At 43.9% G+C, this 23,436-nt stretch overlaps 1 protein-coding gene across 1 annotated transcript in view; it reads right to left on the bottom strand.

Annotated features, from left to right (window-relative positions):
- Positions 1-22,920, bottom strand: part of INSR (insulin receptor) — a 1,116,918-nt gene extending 1,093,998 nt beyond the window's left edge. Inside the window, exon 1 of the mRNA XM_069649227.1 lies at positions 21,722-22,920. Within this exon, the coding sequence (XP_069505328.1) occupies positions 21,722-21,794 (73 nt within the window). The 5' untranslated portion in view covers positions 21,795-22,920. The remainder of the gene's footprint in view (positions 1-21,721) is intronic.
- Between the last annotated feature and the right edge of the window lie 516 nt (positions 22,921-23,436).

Below are 23,436 nucleotides of genomic sequence, written 5' to 3'. Positions count from 1 at the left end.
CGAGCTCATCTGGGCTGGCAAGCCCGCGAGGATGGTACATACAACACTCATCCAGCCGATTGCAAAAAGGGGGCCTAGAGCTTCCTCACCTAGAGCGCTACAATTGATCCCCACTTGATTTCCCTAGCACTGTCAGTACTATATACAGCATCACAATGCCTTACATTTAAAAAGGTATTTCAAACATAATACATGCAAGTATTGGGTTCATTTAAATAAACTATTTCTGTATCTCTTGCACAGGTGATAAAGGTTTGTGGCCTATCGTGCGTTTACATGGAAGACTGGGATTCTGCGTTCAACGAGGGATACCTGCCTGTGTAGTTTGCGCCATTCTTGAGAAATTCCCCAGTGACTCTGAGCAATACTGCAGATTTATGCAGACTGTACCTCGACTGCAGCAGTGCAATTTGTAGTTTGTCATTGCCATCCACTTTACTCTTTATTGGGCATTTGTAAGGCGCTTGTACATCAAGTAACTTGTTTATTTATTTGTAATGCGCACAAGACCCGGGGGCAGAATGCATGATGATACAAGAATACTTTCTAACATATATATATACATATACATATACACACAAACACACATACATACACACAGTGGTTCCCACATAGATACAAATAGGGAACTAGAAGCATATATACATACAAAAAGTATCAAGATCGACAGTGTTAATATACAGCATATTCGACATTAGCAGATGCTTTATGCAGTTATAGCAGAGAGGTGAGGCTGAGATATTTACAGGCGAGGGGCAGACGCTGGGCTGGGCCACTGGTCATTTTCTCTGAGCCATTTAATGGTGTTAAATCTGAAGTTAAGAAAGGTTTGATCCGCCCTCAGGGAGGGGGGGTGGGAGTGGCGGGGGTGAGAGAGATCCAAAGTTGCGCTGCTTTGACCGGTAAACTGATCCCCTCAGCTTTTTTCAATTTAAACCTAGGTACTTCTAAGCAATCCGAGTTGGTAGTCCTGGTGCGTAGACTGGTGATTTTACTTTTAAATTTATCCACGAGGTACCGACGGTCAGCATTGTGAAGGCATTTATGAGTTAACGAGACAGTTTTGGGCATGATTTTGTCACTGATAAGACCACCATTTGTATTGTCTCCCTGCCTCGGATATGTGTTCTCTTCTGGCAATGCCCTGTGCTGTTCTCGGAGCATTATTCTGGAGAATTTGGATCTTATTAACAATGTGCTTACTAGCACCCAAGTACAGCGAGTTGCAGTAGTCCAACTTAGATAGCATTAAGGCTCTGGCATGTGTGGTGCAGCTGTCCTTGGATAAGAAGGGTTTACCGGCTCTAATCAGTTTACAAGTGTATGCAGAGGCTGAGGCCATGGCATTGCCCGTTTAACAAATGTAAGGGTGAAGTCTAGGTAAAATCAGAGAGTTTTTACCTCTTTTGCAACTTTAATAAGGTTGCCATCGATGTAAAAGGAGGCGTATTTGGGCCAAGTTTGTTGAGGTTAAGAGCTGTCCCTAGAATGAGGAGCTTGGTTTTGTCATCATTCAAGCATAAACCGTGGGTGACCATCCATGCCTGGATGATGAGGTACACTTTATTTACTAAGACCATATCCTTGTCCTAATCTGCAGTAAGCGGTATGAGGATCTGGGTATCATCTGCATAATTAGTGTAGGTGACACCCAGACAGTCCAGATCATCAAATAGGAGCTTAGTAAATATATTATATATAGTGGGTGAAACACAGGAACCCTGCAGCACACCACATGTAATAGGGATAGGATCTGCTGCCGCAGAGGGCAAGAAGACCCTCATAGTCCTGTTGCAAAAAAACGATTGGATCCATACTATGGCATCCTGAGCGAACTAAGCCGCTGAGTCAAGGTGATTGCATAGTACTTTATGGTTCACTAGATCAAAGGCGGCTGAAAGGTCAAGGATAAGTAACAAGGATTTTTTCCCCTTGTCCTTGAGTTCGTTGATCTGGGTTTTAAGATCAATCAACGCCGTTTCAGTGCTGTGTTGGGGCCTGAAACCAGATTGGCGGATTCCCAGGAGCTGAAAGGATTCCAAGTACTCCTGTATCAGAAGATAGAGCACCCGGTCTAATATTTTAAGCATGAATGGCACTGTTGTGATAGGCCTGTAGCTGGTGGGTATGGATGGGCCTTTTCTTGTTTTTTTAAGAAGAGGAAGGACCCAGGACTCAAGTTGCTGGGGATGGTGCCAGAATAAAAAGAGGCATTCATTAATTTGGTTATGAAAGGTGAGAGGTCTCTCGCCACATCTTTGATGATTTGGGCTGGGCATTTGTCTCCCCGACAGTTTGAAGGTTTTAGTGATAGGATGATTTTTTTCAACCTCAAGGATTGAGACTTTTGAGAAACTAAAGCGCCGAGGCTGCTTAGTGGAATGCATAGGGGTATTTGCAGATGTGTCCGAGTTGGGAACGTTTGCTTTTTTCTCAGCAATCTTATTCTGAAGAAGGGCGATTTTATTCGTAAAGGCATTCTGTATGTTGGAACACCAGAGTTTGTCCTTCAAGCAGTTAGCTGTGGGGGGAATGTGGGCGTCCAGCTCTTTTAATATTACAAAGAGTTCCTTAGTGTTTGAATTTGCTTGAAGGATACCGTTATACATTTCCTGTTTGGTGTGCATTATTTCTTTCTTATATAAGGCTGAAATGTTGATAAGGTTTGTTTTGTTTTCGTCATTAGGTAGGCATCGCCAGATGACTTTGCATTTTCTTTTTTCAGCTCTCAAAGTTCTGAGGTGCGGAGTGAACCAAGAGTTCAGGTGAACTCTAGGTTTACTTTTCTTCATTTTTAATGAGGCGATCATGTCTAAAAGCTTTGGTCATAGTATTATTGAATTTGTCTACTAATGTCGCAGGGTCATTAGTATCTGGCAATGAGTTAAGGATGGGTATTATAAGTGGTATCAGTTTATCTGCCGTAATATTCTTTTTATTCCTGGTAAGGGGAGCTACTACGTTGCTTTCTTGTGGTGAGATTTTTAACTGCAAGAGTGAAGGATAAGAGGTAACGGTCTGTCCATAGTTGGGGAGTTATGGAAGTGATTGAGGCGTTACAATCAAGTTCTGCCACCCAATCTAGCTTTCTGCCTTTATTGTGTGAAGGCAGAGTCACCCTTTGGATGAAGCTAAGTTCGGTAAGCATAATGGAAATTGCTGTAGCTTGCTGGTAACTTGGGTCATTGAAGCCCAAATTGAGATCCCCAAGTAATAGTATTTAAGAGGTGGTTTTCATATTAATCGCATAATATTATAGAGATATCCTCCTCAAATGCACCGATGGGGCCAGGAGGTCTATAGAGAAGATAGATTGTAAGCGTTTGGGTGTCAGATGGGAAGTCTGGCAGTAAGTGTTTCGCATGAGTTGATGTCTAGTGCAGGGGCTAGTCTTATAGCCAAGTTAAATTTAGCTATGAGAGCTATTCCTCCTCTGCCAAAACACGTGTAAAACCTAGAAGGGCACAATAATTTAAGTATGCTTTGTTTGATGAGACCACACTGATTCATCATTTTCTTTCAAATTAAAACAAATAATTCTAACAGGAACTATTGATTTATTTGCTTGGTGCATTCAACAAGTGCACTCCACAAGGTTTATCTTTTGCTAAGGTGTGGGTATACGTTAGAAACTCGAGTGTTTTGCGACAAGCACAACTTCGGCACCTCAGTCACTTAAAGGTAGAGATATTGTTATTTGTGTTTCAGGGAGGCAGCCCTAATATCCAGCGGCTTAGCCCCGCATTTGAATTACTTATCTATTTAAGTTAATATTGATTATTGTTATGTAGAATTTTAGTTGTGTGGTCTCCAGGCCATCAGACGGATCTGTAATGGAAAGAGGGAGGGTTGGTGGTTAGTGGGGTTGTGCGAGAAAAGAGCAAGAGAGCGGACTGTACTGCTGTTGAATTAGTTTGACAGGTGAATGCAGAGGAGTGAGTTCCTTAGTATGGATTATTGGTGAAATTATTGGAAATCCAACCAAGTGCAACCGCACCCAGACATCTGTCTAAGTTGCATTTAGGATTCTATGTAAATATCTTTTGCGTGTAAATTCTGTTTTTGATTTTGATTTTACATCTTTATTATTGAAATTACTTTGATATGGGGGAGGCTTGAACTTAAACAACGTACTATTCGTCTACTGAAACTGGTCTGGCGGATGAGGTATGACAACTGAGAATGTATTTATTAATTAGGATTCATCGTTTTTTATAATTTACAATATGGTCATTAAATTGCAAAGCATTAGATCAATAACCTTGATGCATTTCTCACTGAAACAAATGCTGCAATGAAGGTTTATACAATTATAACTGTAGATTACTTTGTGTACCCCTAGTTTAGGGATACAATAATAGTTAGGTGCAATGGGAGTCTTCTCGAAAAAAAGTACATTGTGTTGTTTACAAATAGGTCATTTTGTAAAACGTGTTTACCATCTCTGTGTTTACAGCGACCGCACTGATGGAAGTACAAACCGTTATAATGGAGGAAACCACAGACACGACCAACATCCACATGGTGAGGCCGAGTAACTTGCACATAAACTTACTTTAGCGCTTTTGATGTGGTCTAATTCTCTAATTTATAATACTAATGTAGATGTTCTATTTAACAATGGTCTTAATATATATATTATCAATTAAAAAGGACAGAGTGTACATCTACCACTATTCCAGAGCCAACAGCAACCAAACACACCACACATTTTTACGTTCCGCGCTTTGGCTTTAATACAAATACCCTCACCATTCAAGTAATTTTTTGATACCAACCCTTCAGATGCGACTATAGAACATATGTGTTTAAGTTCAACCAAAATAATATTGATTATCGTCATGTACAATTAAAATTTTTGAAACAAAGTTAACGTGCTAAGATGCCACCTGTGTGGCCTTCAGGCGGATCTGTAATGCAAGGAGGAATGGTGGGTGGTTAGTAGAGTTGAGCGTGAAAAGAGCAAGATAGCTCACTGCCGTGCTGTGGAGGTAGTTTGAGGGGTGTATGCAGATAAGGGACTTACTTAGTACCAATTGTTGTTGCAATAATTGTAAACCCACACAAGTGCATAGCTATCCAGAAATCTGTCTAAGTGGCATGTAGGCTTCTATGTCAATATCAACCATCTTTTGCGTAGTATTATTTTTCTACTTTTCTTTTCCATCCCAATTATTGATATTACTTTGATATAGGGGGATGCTGCAACTTCTACAATGTACTACTCTTATACCTCCTCCCCCGGACGGGTTACAGTAGAACAACTGAGAATGCATTGAATAATATTCATTGGTATTTTTTTTTTTAATTAGAAATACTGTCTGCAAATTGCTAAGCATAAGGTCCACAACCTTGATGTATTTCTCACAGAAACAACTGCCACAATTCAAGAAAAACTTCATAAAGACCTACTATGTTCCTGAATTACAGACACTTTCACCAACTATAGGAATGGAGTATGTTTTTGTTCAAAAACTAAGCTGTTTGTTAAAAATTATAATCGTTATAAAAACAAATTCAACGCATCATTTAATGAATATGTTTTGCAGGATGATCACACACCAACTCCCGGCGACATCTCTGATGGTAATCAGGTACACTTTCAAATCTGTCTTTTTAAAATGTGACTTAAACACAGTCTTCTACTTTATGTCCATAATATTGACTGTAATCAGACGATTACCCGCATCTTTTAGGTAATTGATAACTGATTTTGTAAGGTCGACAATTATTAAATCAACTGTCTCTAGATGTAGTTTGTTAAACAATGTAAAGTTAAAATCTTCTCACAATCAAATTATTTTTGTTGAATTTGTTATGCATAAGAAATTTACTACCAAAGTGGTTGAAATTGAAGAAACCCATGGACCAGAGGTATACACAACATTTATAAATTTAAAGTTATCATCATTTATAACATTCATGTCATATTTTTAATTCTCTAATGTTTACCAGAATGAAATTGGTTACATCTGTAGATTTGTATATATGAATCTTGAAATTGGAGAGCAAACTGCATGGTTAATACAATTTTAAATTGCTGTTGTTCTGCTCGGTCTTGTGGTCGGCAAATCAGAATTGAATGTTCCAAGGCATATTCAGAAAACAAGGGTAAATAACGAAAATGTATGTTTTGAAATAAGTCGTTTATGAAGTATTGTATTGACTGAACATTTCCAGGTTGCAATTCATATATTATGTACGTTTACAAAAAACTATGCATGTTTCTTTTGATCCATTAAAGAGCAAGGATGAAGAGGAGCATGAAGACGCAGACAACAAAATGATGTGGCTTGCCAAACCTATGTCAATTGGGAGCAGCTACTTTTGAAGCTCAGCATGGTCCAGTCGAGATTCAGAGCTGCGATGCAGATGTCCAGTGGCCGGAGTTCGAATAAAATGTCACAAGTGACCCATGGAAACTAACCATGGATCATTGTTAGAGCAAAAAACATCAGCCCGAAGAAGCCAAAATAGCAGGCGATTTTTCCGAATTGCTTCACAACCGCTCACACAATCCACACCCGCTAAAATATTACTAAGAAACATAAAATGTTCACTCTTTCCCCAATACATTTGGAAAATCCGGAAATGTCAAAGAGAAGCAAGCCAAGCAAGTTTAAGTGATTAACGATTGTGCTTGTGATCTAGACTTCACTCTTCCGAGTGTTGGGGACTTATCCACCACCATGGGATCGCACACCACTGTACTGCAGGACTATTGGCTGTTGTGGGAGCCAAGATACATTGTATTTGACTGCTGTCTCATTCACATTATGAAAACAATAACATGTGAATTACATAGGAGGATTTGCGGGGAGCCATCGGTGAACTTTACTCATATAGTTAAAGGCTCAAACCTGAAGATGAAGGGTAGCTGTGTACACAACCAGAACACATTTTCATGGTCTGCTCAGCCTATACTTAAGGTGCCTTCTGGTTATCTACAGGTTTAGCAAATCAAAGTTCAGTAAAATGTCAAAGTGGGACTTTAGTTCCTTGCAAAAACCCAATACTACAGATATCAAAAAATATTATTGTTCCCGGCTATTAGCCAGGCATGGAAACACAAACAAATATCTTTGGACAATGCTTTCGATGGAAAAGTCTTAGGCTTGAGGGTGAAGGACAGCGTAACAGTTCATGCTTTTCCAATAAATACTGCACTTACTACTTTCAAGACATGGAAACCAAAACAATAGTCAGTTCAGTCATCGTGCAAGTGTCTGAATGTACATCTTCGGTTGCAAAAGGAAAATATGGGTTCAATAAATCCAAAGGAATGAAAATAGGCCTTATAGCCACTGATGGGCACATGGGAATAGCCAATGTCATGTGAGAGCAGTTCCCACGCACACAGCATCAGTATGATGAATGGGACATTGCAAAATCAATTTCTAAAAAAGTTGCTGGTAAAAAACAAAAGAATGTCTACAGAAAACTTTTTAAGTTGATGACACTTCAACTGCAGCCATCTTTGACGTATCTCAAAAGAAATTGCGATGATCTGTAGATTTGCTGCTTGAAAATGGTGCTCATTGGTGCACCATTGTTCAAACAAGCACACATGGGAATTAAACGAGCATGTCCACGAATGTGCACATGGACCATTGAGCGAGCAGCAGGAGCTTAAGAAAAGGTGGTTGGTGCCAGGCACCCCTCCTCACACAGCACTCGAATTGATTGTGTATGACAACACGCTTTTAAAAGATATGAGGGAACTCACCTAATTCTGCCACACTAGAGATATGGAGGCGTTCCATAATATGTGCCTACACTACAGGCTCAAAAGGTTGCATTTTGCAATAGTTGGTATGGAGGCCACAACCGGACTGGCTGTACTTGCACATACCGAGAACGTTGGCAGAGAACAATCAAATACTGCAGGAACATTCGGGAATCTCCATTACAACAAGGAGTTTACCAAAATAAGCAAACAGTGGGTGGCAAAGCCAATCTTCCAGCCAGTGGATTTCGAATTTGTAAAAGATCTGACATTGAATGTGCTGGCCATTCAAACCCATGGAATAGCTCCAGATTTTGTTCCCAGGTCCCAGTCCATACCACAGAACATTGCGATAGAGGCTTGCCCTCCCAAAGTTGAACTTGTTGAAAGGTTGAATTCAAGATTCAAGTGAGGTGTGTGCCTCATCACAATTTACTTTTTGTGTTGTAAATAAAGCTAGTTTGAACCGTTTACACAGTGTTTGCACCATTTTTTTATTGTACAAAGTTGCAGAGAGTGGGGGGGCAGCAGCCGAGGAGAGAGACCTCTGGAACAGCCTTCCTGCCCCCCTCACACTTGAGCAGGGCCTCCTTAAATTACGGAAATTGCTCAAAACGATTCTCTTCTCCATCTCTTTCTCTTCCCTGCTAATTACCCCACTGCTGCTGTGACCGGTGGTCTGACCTTCGTGAATCTTACATGATCCGAGGCCCTTCCTCCCAGTCCATTAGAGCACCCATCCACCCCCACTGCACTGCCCTGTGGGTCCTTGCTTGGTGGCTCAACATCCCACCCCTGTGAGTCGCCTGTATTTGCACTTGGCCCGAGGTTCTCCTCCTTGGCTCCCCTTAGCAGTTGCCTTATAGTCCCGCCTCAGCACTTGTCCACTCCTCTGGTCCTCCTTCCATCCCCAACCCAAGCACTTCTCCTCACTTGCACTTGCACATCGGACTACAACAAGGCCTAGTAGGACCACAACTGTACAGTGACCATTTGCCATTGTTATTATTATTTCCCCTGTTCCAATCCCATTTAACCATGTGGCGCTTTGAAACACAATTCAGTTGTTTAAAGCGCCTTATAAATGCTCAATACATTTTTTTATATACGATACATTACTAATCGTATTTCTGATGTTTGTATCTGCTTAGATTTACATGCTATGCATAGGCCGACATCTAGTGGAAACTGCACAGTATTACAGTTCTTTTCGAAACTTGAAAAAAGGGACACACACAGGGAATGCCAGTAATGCTATCCCTGGTGCGATGTCCGCTGTACCCATGGTGCTTCACGCGTCGAGGTCTCTCAGATTGTTTTGTTTCTGACATGAGGTTGCATGAAGTGTAGCACGAGTACAGGTGTAGTAAAGCAGATTATCAGATAAAGCCCTGAAAATATTGATGCACCAAGGTGAGGAAGGGTGGGTGCATATGAATCTAAGCAGATACAAACATCAGAAATATGATTACCATGAGTAAAGTATCCCTTCTGAGGTTTGTGGAATCTGCTTAGATCACATGCTCTGCATAGATTAGCAAGCAGTGTTTGGAGAAGGTGGATGCGAGAAGGTACAGCGGCAAATAGATGTTTCAGCACTGCGTGTCCCACCTGAGAATGCTTTAGAGTGAGTGTGTAACAATGATGACCTCCAGTACTTCAGGTACGTTCTTAGTCTCTTTATTGTCCTTGTCCTGTACTCCTCCACACGACACAGGGATGGTAGGGGACACAAGATCACAAGGGAAATCCCAGAGATACTCTTTACCTCAGGCATGTTGCTAACCACTTCCGAAACTTGCTGGCATAACTGACCCACTGTAACGCTGAACACCAGGCATGTTCCAAAACTCCTCTGCCATACAGCATACAACGAAGCTTGCTACGCAGGAAAAACAACATCCACTGCGCACGTGACCAAACAGGAACGCCTCTCCCTGCAATGACGTCACCAATCAACGGAGACGCCGTCCAAACAACTTCACAGAGCTGCATGTTAACCCCTTCCAAACCGGCACTTACAGTTTCAGAGCACAGAGGGCAACAGCACCAGTTTCACTTTTACACACCCCCATCTCTAAGGTAAACTCACGGGAGGGGTCAGCAACCATGCCCAGGCTCACGCGTAGAAGGCAATACACCGCGGAAAGCGTAAACTCTGCAATGCCGCTGCGGTCCCATGGAGAGACTTTCTCCAAGACGGCTCCTTGTAGACAGACATCCAGGGGCGGCCCACCCCCCCCCCCCGCGTCCCTGTCCTCCTCCTTTTCTCCGCTGCAATCTGACCTCCTTCCGGCAGAAGAGGCGGCGGCAATTCCACCCTGCAACGGCGGCACACGGGCAATGCAGCCCTGCAAGCTGCAATGAGCCCGGAGACCCGCTGCACAGAGAAACGACGCTGATACCTTAATCGCAGGAGGAGCTCCAGATCTTGCAAACCGCCCTCCATAGCCAGAGAATATTCACAAAAGCTCCAACTGACTGCGTGTTGCACTCTGGACACGGGGCTTCAAGGAGGAATGAAGTGCAGCGGGGTAGAGACACGATTTCCCGTGACGGGCCAACTCAACACAGACCCACCTGGGTGTGGGGGGACCTCACGGGGGCAGTGTTCCAGGAGTGCTGCACCCCCCCCCCCAGCAGCGCCAATGAAGAGGCAGTCCACCTACCATCCCATCCTCGTCACCAGTGTAACAATGATGACCGCCAGTACTGCAGGTAAGTTCTCAGGTCTTTATTGTCCTTGTCCTGTGCTCCTCCACAAGACACAGGGATGGTAGGGGACACAAGATGGCAAGGGAAACACCGGGCTCAACCCCACACCCATCTTCTCTGCTCACAGCTTTCTCTCTCCCTGACCAACCGTCACCCAGCAGACCACTTCCACCACAAACATTCCACTAGCAGATGACCTCACACACACTGCTACAGACAGCTACTCTGTAAAACAGATTACTACACTTATCCTCCCCTAGGAAACACCTAAGCCAGATTACTACAGAGTGTCAATGCAGTAGTGCTGTGCAAAAGTTTGGATAGAGCTCCATGTAGCTGCTTTGCAAATAGTGTCCTGTTGGACTTTTGTGATAAAAGCCAAAGTAGCTCCAGTGCCCCTGGTGGAGAGAGATTTGAGTAGCAGAGTTGTATGTATCCGACTAGCCATCTGACTATCCATCTGCAGATGGCGCTTTGGAAACGCGGTCTCCTTCCCTGCCCGGAGCTACGCAGACAAACAGTTGGTCTGTTTTCCTTAGCCTTTGGTCTTGTTTACAGAGTAAAGTACCACCCAACTTACATGTTGTGTATGGAGCTTTTTCTCAGCTGAGCTGAATGGATTTTGAAAAAAAGCTAGCAGTTTGATGGCTTGATTGACATGGAACTTTAAAATGAACTTAGGTGAAAACCTAGGGTGCATTCTTAATACCGATTTGTATTTGTGGATAACAAAGAAAGGGTTTTGCAATGACAATGCTTGCAGTTCACTGACTCTCCTTATGGACGTGATAGCCACCAGAATGGATGTTTTATAAGGCAGGTGTTTAAGGCTGGATTTATGCGTAGGCTGTAAGGAGGGGGTCCCATGAACTTTGCAAGTACTACATTAAGGTCCCAACTTGGCGGCGGGTTAGAAGTAGGAGGGTGGGGTCTTTTTACGCCCTCCATGAAAGCCTTAATGACTGGGATTTTCCACCAGAACACCTTACTTTGCGAAGTGGTGTACGCGGATAGAGCAGCTAGGTGAACTATAATTGAGTTAAATACTAAACTCGAGTCTAGTAAGTGAAGCATGTAATGAAGAATGTGTGATGAGTACTTTTTATTGGATTGATTTGTTTTGACTGGCACCAAATTGCCAATCTCTTCCATTTGTTAAAGTAACAGTGTCTAGTGTTTGCTTTACATGCCTCTTTGAGGATTTCCATACACCCTTGAGGTAGATTTAAACAGCCAAACTCTAGGACTTCAGGAGCCAAGCTGCCAAGTTCATAGCCTGAGGTTGAGGGTTTAATGTCGTCCCCAGTTTTCTGTGAGCATGTTGAATGGGCACGGGAGTTTGATCGGGTCACACATCGCCAGTTTGCACAGATGTGGAAACCAAGGTTGTCTCGCCCACATGGGAGCAACTAGGATTAATGTAATTTGCTCCTTGTGAATATTGTTCACCACTTTGCTCATTAGAGGAGTTGGGGGGGAAAAAGCATAGGCAAATTTCCCTGACCAGTTCATCCACAGGGCATTCCCCTTGGAGTCGTGTTGGGGAAACCGGGATGTGAATTCTGGGCATTGTTTAGTTTCCCTTGTTGCCAACAAGTCTAACAGGGGGTAGCCCCACTGTGTGAAAATGTAGTCTACAATAGCTTTTGTCTAGTTGCCACTCGTGCTCTTCTGGTAGAGGATCACTGCTTAGTGAGTCAGCTAGAGAATTGAGTTCCCCTGGAACATGTTGCGATGTTAGCAACTAGCCCCGCTTGAGTGCCCACTTCCATATTTTTTGTGCTCACCTGGACAGACTTAGAGAATGTGTGACCCCATGCTTGTTTATATAAAACATTTCAGTGGTGCCGTCTGAGCATTTGTACTGTTTGATTTGTCAGGTGTGCTTGGAAACCTTGTAACGCTTTGAGCACTGCTAGACGTTCCAGAAGGTTGATGTGGTTCTGTGCTGTGACTGGAGTCCACAGACCATGCGCTGTGAGATGAAGGTAATGGGCCCCCCCACCCGGTGAGTGATCCGTCTGTTGTGACAACCACTTGCACCGCCAGTTTGTGGAAGGGTTTTCACTTAAATAGGTTTTCCTTTGTCCACCAGCGTAGAGCTTATACTAGGGTTGGTGAAACAACCACTAGATCGTTCCACTGACCGCTTGCCTGAGACCACTGTTTCGCCAACCACTCTTGCATTGGGTGCATGCGGCCAGGTAAACGCATGATTCTCTCGTCCCAAGCAAGTGCGATCCTTTGCGTACGGTTATCTGGCGACCGGCTAGACATTGAGGTATTTGCAGCAGTATGTTTTGTACTCTTTCCTTTGATGGAAAGACTAGAACTTCCTCTGTTTTTATGACAGCTTCTAGGAACTGTTTGGTCTTGTCTGGTACATGCCTTGACTTTCTCGTTGATTGAGAAACCCAATTGAAAAAGTAGATTGATCATTCTTTGGGTATGTTGCTTGCAAATTTTGGGACTTTCTCCTGTGATCAGCCAGTCCTCCAGGTAAGGGTACACCGGGAATGGCTCCCCGAGTTGGTGCACCGGCACCACTGCTAGAACCTTAGTGAATACCCTTGGAGCTGATGCTATGTGGAAGGGCAGCACCCTGAATTGGTAGTGCTGGTTCGCTATTTTGAAACGCAAGAATCTTCTGTGTGCTGGGAACATTGAAATATGAAAGTATGCATCTTTCATATCCAAGGTTGCCATGTAGTCCTCCCGCTTTAGCAGTGAGTTACTTCCTGTAGCGTTGTCATGCTGAATTTCTGTGGCTGAACATAGATGTTTGCAGGGCACAGATCTAAGAAAGGGCACATTGTGAGGTCTTTTTTTTGGCCAAGGAAGTACATTGAATAAATACCCTTCATTACCTGGTTTGCCGGGACTATTTCTACGGCGTCCTTTAAGAGCAGTGCCGTCACCTCTTCCAGCAGGATACGCTGTTCTTTCTTGGAGGTGTCCTTTTGTCTTGGTGGATGGTTGGTGGCTTGCTGTAGCAGTTCTATACAATAACCGCCCGCCACAGTTGAAAGTACCCACTTGTTTGAGGGGATTCTCTCCCATACGTGGGTAAAGCATGAAATGAGGCCCCCTACTGGAGTAGCATGGGAGGGAACCTGTAACGGGTGGTCATTGTTTGGGGAACGCTGAGCCACCACTGCAGGAGGGTCTCCCCTGCTGCGAGACCTTCTCTAGCCTCTTTGAAAGCCTTGCGAGGACTGCCCCTGCGATGAGCCACAGGACGAGCTTGGACTCTAGTTGTAACCTGATACCCGTTGTGAATATTGACCTCTGAAGCAGCAAAAATTGTAGCCCCCTCTTTGTGAAGTGGGTTCATTGGTTAGTTGCCTTAAAGATTTTAGGGTATCGTATTCTTCCTTAGCACTCTTTAGAGCATCTTCCACTGATTTGCCAAACAACCTGTTTGGCTCTATGAGCATATTAAGAAGGGTAGCCTGAGTCTTGAGCTTGAAGCCAGACTGGCATAGCCACGTGTGGCGGTTCATCAACGTGCCCTCTGCTATTATTCTCCCTGCATCGTCTGCTGCATCTAAATTTTTCTTTAGAATGCAGTTTGCAATTTGTTTACCCTCTACGATGGAGAGTGACAGTTGCATTTTCAGGGGCTCTGGGACTGAAGCCATTTGCTCAGCCATCTCATCCCACTTGTGTTGTAGCTAGCTAATAAGGTGGTATTATTAGCGATTCTAGCCTGGGAGGCTGCCGAAAAAGCTTCCTTCCTTCCAAAAGTATAAATCCTTTTACTCTCCTTACCGGAGGGGCTTCGGAAAAGGCTAGAGGTGTTCCTGCTCTCTTCCTAGTAGTTGTAACCAATAAGGAGTCTGGTTTTAACTGTCCCCTGATGTAAAGGAGGTCTGAAGGAGCTGGCCGGAAAAGCTTCACAATGCGCGGATTAACTGCCTGTGTTAAATTTGGAGCAACTAGAGAGGGTTAGATTCGCCTCTGTATTGATTGAAGTAGGGGAATGAATTGTAGCAGACTTTTTATCACCCAATATGTTCTCAATAAAGTCCTTGTCCACCAGGTGTATCAATTTTAAAATGTGCTGACGCTTTTAGAAGTAGGTCACTGTATTGAATGTTATTGTCCACTGGCGAGTCTGAGTGATCTGGTGACTGTGTATGACGTAGACGTCGTGGTCCCTATCGTACATTTGGTTGACATCACCCATGTTCTCTTGATCTTCTGGGTCAGTGTAGGTTTCAGTGTCCTGGAAGTCTTGCATGGTATCACAATAAACAAGCTGCCCCAAGTCCTGCCGTGAGGTGTGAGCTTGTGTGGTGTCTGTGCGGGCTCTCTTGGTGGGGCTGTGTAACTGCTGCCCCGCTCCAAGTAGTAGCTGGTCTGCTGTGTGTGACACCCTGATGGTTTACTAAGACCTCAGGGTGGTCATCAAAGAAATTGGCTAGGGAACACATCCATCTCATGGCCTTAGTGACGCCGGGTCTCGTACCCATAGCAGAACTGCCGGCCTGCCTTTTGGGGTGGAGGGCTTGCACGCGGGCATCCGTGGGATCCCATTCGCCCTCTGCGTCATTGTAGACGTCAATGCTGCCGTCACTGGAGGCTCCCTCAACGTCCATGGCGGCCTCAGGCTGCATGGTGTGGTGTGCTCAGCGCTTTGTTTTGCAGTACTTAAGTGCATTTGGGCTTGAACAGCTTGCACGATTTGCACTGTCCCTCGTTATGATCCCTTGGGAGACAAAGGTTGCACACCCGGTGCAAGTCTTTCCAAGGGAATTTACGGTTACAGGATGGGCAAAACTAAGATGCATTCTCCATTGTATATGGGGAAGGCAGCCTGGCGAAATAAGTCGATAGAGAAGGGAATATGCATTCTCTTAGGGAGACTTAAGAATGAACCACCCCCACTCTCCCTACTGGGAGGGGCCGAGGCTCGTTGAGGCCTTCAGAGGCAGTATAAAAGGTTTATCGAGGAGAGTTGGTGTAGTCATCGACAAGTAGTTCGTCCTCGATGCCGCTGCCAAAGTTCTTGCGGGAGAACGGCTAACAAAAGACAGAAAGAATATACTACATTAAAAATAAAAAAAAATTCTAAGTCATGCCGATAACCAGAAGAACTCCCCTATAAGCGACCGACAATGATGGAGGATAAAAACAATCTGAGGGACCTCGACGCGTGAAGCACCATGGGTACAGTGGACGTCACACGGGATAGTATTACTGGCACGCCCTGTCGATGTCCCTTTTCAAGTTTCGAAAACAACAACTGTAATACTCTGCAGCTTCCACTAGATTTCGGCCTATGCATAGCATGTGATCTAAGCAGATTCCACAAGCCTCAGAAATATATATCTTTTTTACTATCCCCAAGCTTCATTTTTCTCTGGTCCTCGGTGTGAGATGGTCAGATTTTCAATGCATTTCTCTGCACTTTGTAATGTGATTTTGAGCTTGTGTGGAGGAATGAATGGACTGTGGCGATAGGGATACCTCTATGTGGTGCCACACAGATCAACATATTATGGTGCAAACCATCTTGTAAGATATGGAGTCTAACTTTGCTGGAAAGTCGTAATCTTGCTAATCGGCTGCATATTGAAACAGAGCAAAGGTTTATGTGACACCTGATGTCCTCCTTCTCTACTCATTTCGAGGGTTATGTTGATGGCACAGTTTTCCTTCAAGCTTCCCTCAACTACCGCCTCTACTTCCTCTCTCATTCACAATTTTCTGACTGCTATTCATGCTTGGTGCACACAAAACAATCTCGGTCTTAATGCCAGTAAGAATGTGATGCTTCTGATTGGGACACCTGCACCATGTTTCCCTCCAGCCCTCTGTCCGCCCTCTACACTCACAATCTAGCGAGGCCAAAAATCTTAGGGTTAAGACTCCTCGCTCTCATTCACCCCTCACATCTTGAACCTTTCCAAAAAGGCACACTTTCAACTTAACCTCCTTCTAGGCATTCTCCCTTTCACCACCTTCCCCCAGAAGCTCAATGTCTTCAGATCTCTGGTACTTGCCAGGCCGTACTACTACACGCAAATGGAGAAGTCCACCCTCCTGGCTTCTCCTTCTACCCGCCCTATGCTCCCTGTTGTCTACTGTATTCATCTTTCACACAGTCACAGTTCCATGAGTAAGCACATAGGGTTAGTCTTGGGACAGTAAAATGTCCATAATTTATGGGAAAGCTTGGGAAAGCTTGAGAATCTCGAGCACAACACAGCCACAAACTTACAAGTACCATCTACTGAAATTACAAAGAAATTGCCCTCACAACAATTTTGCCTCAAGTTGTAGGCATCCTAGAATTGCCCTTGCCCCTCTTCCCCTTTTCCTTCTCGTCTGAGCTAGAATCACTTAGTCAGCATGCATACATTGAATAAAAGCCTACCCTTCCCCCTAACTTTCCTAGAATCTCTCCCCAACAGCCGATATTAATTTGTACCTACTGTGCCGCGCTCCTCCCCATTTCCTGCACAAACTACTGTCTGGAGGCTCAATGTGTCAGTAGAGTATGCCACTTTCCAGACAAGACTCCGATCTGCAAGACCACTATAGTGATAATTTGATGCATTACAAAAGAGTTTTTACATATACAGGTGAATCTGAAAAGGGCATAGATTTACATTTTACTGTGAGTTGAATCATTAGTTACCGAAGTTATGTCTAGGGATTTGTGTGCAACCCCATACCTAAGGCAATTCCCTTACAATAATAATCGGTGATGCTCATGTTATTCTAGGAGACTGGGTTGTGTGGTGGTAAACATGGTGCAGGGAGCTAGTGCACTGTGCATTTCAATGGCATTTGCAATTATGTATCCCAGTACAGTACAGCAAGGTAATGCAGGGATTCATATGCCCATTTGGAAGGAGCCCTTTTCCAGGGTACCTTTCCAAGATCACTGCACGTATTAGGTGAATCCTGGATACACAAGGAAATTAAGCAGTGTGACCCTGCCAATTCACACTTCCTCTCAGACACTTTACCTCAGTTTCACCAGGTAATTCTAAATAAAAACCACACCACATGCCAGTAACGGGATCAAGCAGAAATCACTTGCAGAGGGAGTGGGTCCAGCCAACGCTCCTCCTCCAGATTCTCAAGAAAAGAAACAGGGGAAAATCAAACTTCACCGTCATCACTCCCAAATTGTGGAACGCCCTCCCAACTTCCATCAAAGTTGAACCTTCCTATCTGAAAAATCAAAACTGCTCTGTTCAACAAATATATATGAATCTTCGTACCATCTGTAGCCCATAACCATCATGTCACCCATCACCATCATGTCATGTAACCATGAACCTGCCACCATGTTTAGTGCTTCTGTACATGCAATTCCTAGCGCTGCGATACCTCCGGGTCTTGGGCGCCAACAACAAATAAAATAAAGATACACTGCAGTGAGCCCGCCGCCCTAAGCTCGATTGGGGAGCCCTACCAAATCAAGTGCTTTTTCTAGAGTTCATTTTGGGTAGATGAAATCTATCACACTTTGAGGTTGCTTGCCCCTCTGCCCACGATGTTAGTCAATGTGCCTGTAACTTGCCAACAGGAATTTCTACTAGGATAGAATCCAAAAAGTCCACTGAGAGAAGATGAATTCATGTTTACACAAAATCTCCCGAAAAATTCTTTGTACAATATATATCGCTGCACAGTGCATACAACTTTCTTCGGTAGAGCCCCCAACATATCATATAAACAGAACTAAAACACAGTGTAGATTTCCAAAGTATGCCTCAGAACCAGTAAATGCGACGGTATGGATCTCGGATCTCAACCGGTCCCTCAAAATAGCACTAACACCAATTAACAAGAGCCCAAAGTTCCCCTCATCAGATAGAAGGACCAAAATTGCTGGGAATTATTTAGCACTTTCCTTCTAACATAGAAGAGACGGTTTAGCTTGACACCAATAACTACCAGGTGCTTTTCTCACCTCACTCAGCCCAACTGGTGCCATCCAAACATATCTATGGGACATTAACGCTGTGTGTTTGAGAACGTGTAAAGAAGGAGCTTTAAGACACATCTAGAAGACGTGATGCATAACAGGTAGAAGGTATTATGGTAAGCTAAGCTGTCTGATGTAATGCCCCTCTGCCTATAATGTTGGCCTTGCTACATGTGACAATTAAAAATAAAAGCAGGTGTTAGTGTGATAGATATTGTGTTGATGGGTGCAAGTTGGGTGCACCCTTTGCCAGTATTGAAAGTCTTATTGGAGGTGGCGGGGGATATACTGGATCAAGTTAGCTGTAGGGTCACCCTTGTACTTGCTGAAGAAGGGATGGGTGTAGTGAGGGTCCTAAAGCAAATGCACTGGGTGGATTTGCCTATTCAAACTGTATACACTATACTTTGTGGGTTGACTGATCAGGATTGAGGGAGGACTCAGGTTCCACAAATTTAGTAGTGAGAAGCTAGTAATATAAAGGGGAATTGAGAAGAAAGGGCTCCGACAGGACTCAAAGACTTCCATGAGTAATCATAGAATACTCCTTTTTTTTGAGAGATCATGGTCCGGCCAGAATCCCTGTATGAAGGATGATGAGCAACAAGACAGTGTACTCCTTGATTGGTCGCCTGCATCAGTTTACAAGACTGTTGGATAGGAGAAATATGTTGACTCAGATTAGGAGTTGCCAGTTATAGTGCCTATTCTGATTAACATTAATTTATCAGTTATAGCTCCTTCCCATTAATGTGTGAGAGACAGTAGATCCCCAAGGCAGGAGTAACAGCAGATTGATCTTATACGTAGAGCATTTTGTATAGCGGATAGTGCACCATTTTCACCTATCAGATGTGTCATAGGGGCCAGGCAATGCGTTTATCTAAGTTTGTTGTAGAGTCGCCAGTTTGGTTAGTTGAAGAGCCATGTCTTAAGCTGTTTCATGAACGATAAGTGTTCTCTTCAAAGCAGAGAAACTCAGGGCTCGAAATTAAGTTTAGATAAGCAGGAGCTAAAAGCATCTCCTGGGTATCCCCCACTAACCAGTGACCAAGAGCTACCACTGGGGAAAGAGGAGCTAGTACATAGTGTTCCGCAAATCCAACTTCCACATAAGATGCAATATTATAAAATTGTCCATTCTTTATTACCATGTAAGCTTTAAATATATATGTGACTAAATGTTTATAGATTGCCCAAAAGGCAAAAGGAGTTAAATTCACAAAGGTGTGTTTGTCCAGCATCAGTTGGCCTGGGGAGCCAAAAGTAGCTCCTGGTAACTGTTGGAGTCAAGCTAACCAGGCTCGCACCTCTCCTCAATTTCGAACCCTGAAACTCATGTAGGGCATTTCAGATTCATGGACAAAAAGGTGTAGTGTGCATCTCACACAGGCGAGAGATACATGGATGGCAAACTGTATACAATTTAGTGAGTGATGCTTAATATCCATGTGCTGCATTTAACGATTGCTCAAATCTTTGTTTGATCAATATATATCTGATGCATGTTCCATTTGCATCAGGTAATGCCAGTCTAACGCTGGTTTTAACTTTGCATTCCAGGAGTTGTAATGTGACATGGTTTACAATGGGTAGATCCAGCACTGTTCAATGGGCCAGCTCTTTCTAGGTCCGGTATTTGGCATCGGATGTCTCCCTGGAACTCATACCTGGCTTGCCTCAGCCCTGACAAGGCTTTACCGAGCCCCCAGATTTGCCAAGGGAACCTGGGGTCTTGATGTGCTCCCTCCCCAACTGTCATTCCTGAGTTTGCAGTCTTTATTTGCTCAGCTCGTTTTCTTTCTTCTGGCCTGAAGGGACACCACAGGAATCAATGGGCCAGGATTATCACTGGGGTGGGGGGCATCACTGTTAAAAGCATTCTTTCTACATGCTGGGCTTACAATTGTTTTCCAAATGTGCACCTTAGACTTTCTAGGGGTGGCGGGGGTTAAACTCAAACTTGCATTAATTGGTTTTCTCTGAAATGGGTTTCTTTTTTTGTCCGACTACCACACCAATACCCAATACCCTATGATTTGTGTGCCCCTTCCTTTGTGTTTCAATACAGGTTATATGTATAAAGATGTTATATGCTTGTCAAACCAATAAATGTTTCTGTTGTGCCGACAGAAGTTATTAGGAAATTAAACTGTGGGTTCATGGGTACCAACAGCCCAAACCAAGACGTGCCCAAACACATTTTATAGCACTTTTTTTATTATAAGGAATTGCAAAAAAATCATACGATTACAACCAGTTTTTAATATACAACATCTCCGCCAACAGTCTCTCAACCTGCTGAGCTACCCTGGTAGCCTTCTACTGTAAAGCGTGTCTATGGATCCCTTAAAGATACTAAAAATCACTGCATTACCAACAGGGTTTTGGGTGCACCACTGCCATGGAAGTGATTTAAAGTGGAATAGATGTTTGGAAAGAAGCAGCATGAAAGAAATTGCACCATTTTTAAATATGTGCTTTGCACGCAGCTCATCTGCCAGCTCTGCCCCCTCCTCCAAACTCGGCCCCTACGCCGGTCCTTGGTATCCCCGTTTAAATGTTTTCCATTTTCACCACTGGTCAAATCAAGACTATGAGACTGAAAACCAGAAATTAACCATATCCCAGGGTGAATGAGGCATATACGAACATCGTATAATATGTCCATCTCTAGAGTTCAACATGCATCTCGAAACGTATTACAACTCCCTATGGTGCACATAACAAAAATGAATACACGACTTGGAAGGAAAAACGGCCCCAATAAATGCAGAAATTGATGGGGAGGGTGAAGAGGTTCGCCATCCCTCATGGCGCAGGTGCCCCCGTGAGGGATACCTCGTAGACAGCAAACAGACTGCCAGGAGATGCCCCTCCTCCCTTCCTCCGCCCATGTTTACAATCTCCCAGCACTGGGCCTCCAGCACAGCCCGCCACCTCCATTTTGGATTCCCCCGGCGCCGCCTCTCCCCCCGCCCGGCTGGATTCCAAACGCAAGCCCGGGGCTCGTTAGGCCTTGCCGGACTGTGTAGGTCGACACCCTCATCAGGCACCCCATTTTAATCCATAAAAAAGATACTACGTCGGTCACGAAAAAGCCAAACACCAGTCTACTCCAGAGAGGGGCTTGCACTACACAAATATCATGAGGGCGGAGGGACGCGTGTGCATGACTTCCAGAGGTGAACGTCACCATATAAGATAGTAAATTAACAACGGGAGAAGAAAAAAAACAAGGGCACAAAGAAAAAGAGCAAACCGTAAAACACCACATGAAGTTCAATTCTCAAGCACATAGTTTATTACCACAAACACATTTAAATACTCACTGTCGCCGTCGCTTTGGCCACAGAAGGACAAAATTGAGAGGGTCAACGCGGCCACCAACGTCTTCCACCCCATCCTTCTCTCACTATTGGACCCCAAATCACTGGGGTCGGGTATTGCGCACCAAAATAGCGACCTTAAATTAAAGATCCAGAAATATGCTGTTTTCCCGGGCGATTATGTCCAAAGTCTACAGTAGAAAGCCAGGTCAAAAAGCCACTATTGAGGGTACATTGTATTTTACCCTCCCACCTTTTCTCTCAGAGTCAAAACCAAGGTTAAATAATATGATCCTGGCTATTAAAAAACTGATTTTTCATGCTGCCAGAAATCCTGGTTTTGTTGCGGCTCATCAAGAGGATCCTTGCAGACACAACAAGGCAGAAACCAATCCCTTATTGGAAAGAACTCTGTGCAGGAACACGAAAGTAGCGTTAACATATCCTTCCCTTTTCCTTTTAGCGGGGGTGGTAGGTTTTCCGCTTTCGAAACTAAGCCAACCTTCTCTCCTGCCGGGTTGTATTTCTGGAGTCAAGCCTGGGAAAGCGTTTGCAATATATCTCCTCGTAGATGCAGTAAAAAAAAAAAGAAGGGCTGTATTTTTGTTGCTGCAAACTTCCTTTTCATTAATCACAGGAAAAACGATGTGTGAACACGTCCTTTTCAAAACAAACGACCCAGGCAAGAAGCTGAAAAAAGGATTTCCTGGCAGTTTTTTGCCCTGCCGCCATAGAAATAACCTTTTCAGACAACAATACTGAACGGCTGAGAGGGGGGCTTCCTTTTTTGGTATGAACAACTCTGGCTTGCTGCCCTAAGTTAAATCCACCACCCGCAACAATACGATTGCTTTTAACCTTTTCAACGTAGGATTGGGGCCAAAATGTAAAAAAAATAAAATAATAATCATTCCACTGTTGTTGTTTTCATCTTCCTGCTCGCCTCCTCTTCCGTCCCAGACCACGTTCTAGCTCTCCGAAGTATCCAGTCTCCTTCAATATTCCACTATCAACTGGGGGATCGGGGAAGGCTTGCTTTTTCCAAAGTGGGGGCCCAGCCTGCCTGGGATCTCGCTCCTTCTCGGGACCCCCGAAAACAGGGGGTTTCGCCAGAACTGAAAGCGTGAGATTTTTTCTTCTTTTTTCTGCTGAAAGAAAAAAAAACTTCGCCTCCTCCTTTCCCTCTCCTCCTCCTCCCTTCAGGCACTCGCTGAGTCTCTGGCCAGTAAACAAGAGCTGCCAGTCAGCTGCGAAAGGAGACAGGGTTGTCGGAAAAACAGAGCTGGATTCTCAAGCGAACTGGAAGGGATTCACCTGTATATCTTTTCAGCAGGGAACATTTAATTTGATCCTGAAGGCTGCATCTTTGTGTCTAGTAAACATGCTTTATTATTGTATGGCTTTTTTTGAACCCAATATTTGATTGTATTTATTTATCTTGATATTTGTTTAAATGGTCGCCTGTTAAAGTGCCGCACACAAAACAGAAGATCATATTTGCTATTTGTCAAAAGTCGGGCAATCAATATGTTTTTATAGAGTGTTTATCCAAGACATCAATGAGAGTTCTATTGCGTTAATCAGTCGTACGAACAGCAGAAACATTCTGAATTATTTGTTCATTTTTTTAAAGCAACCGAAGATGAATCTCTCTCTATAGGAGGACCTCTGATAGGCTAACGCCTATATTTTTTTGCAAACGTTCAGTAGGACTAGGA

This window comes from Ambystoma mexicanum, chromosome 1p (genome assembly GCF_040938575.1).
Source record: "Ambystoma mexicanum isolate Mex_15411 chromosome 1p, UKY_AmexF1_1, whole genome shotgun sequence".
NCBI classification, from domain to species: domain Eukaryota; kingdom Metazoa; phylum Chordata; class Amphibia; order Caudata; family Ambystomatidae; genus Ambystoma; species Ambystoma mexicanum.
This window is presented reverse-complemented; position numbering and strand designations above follow the sequence as displayed.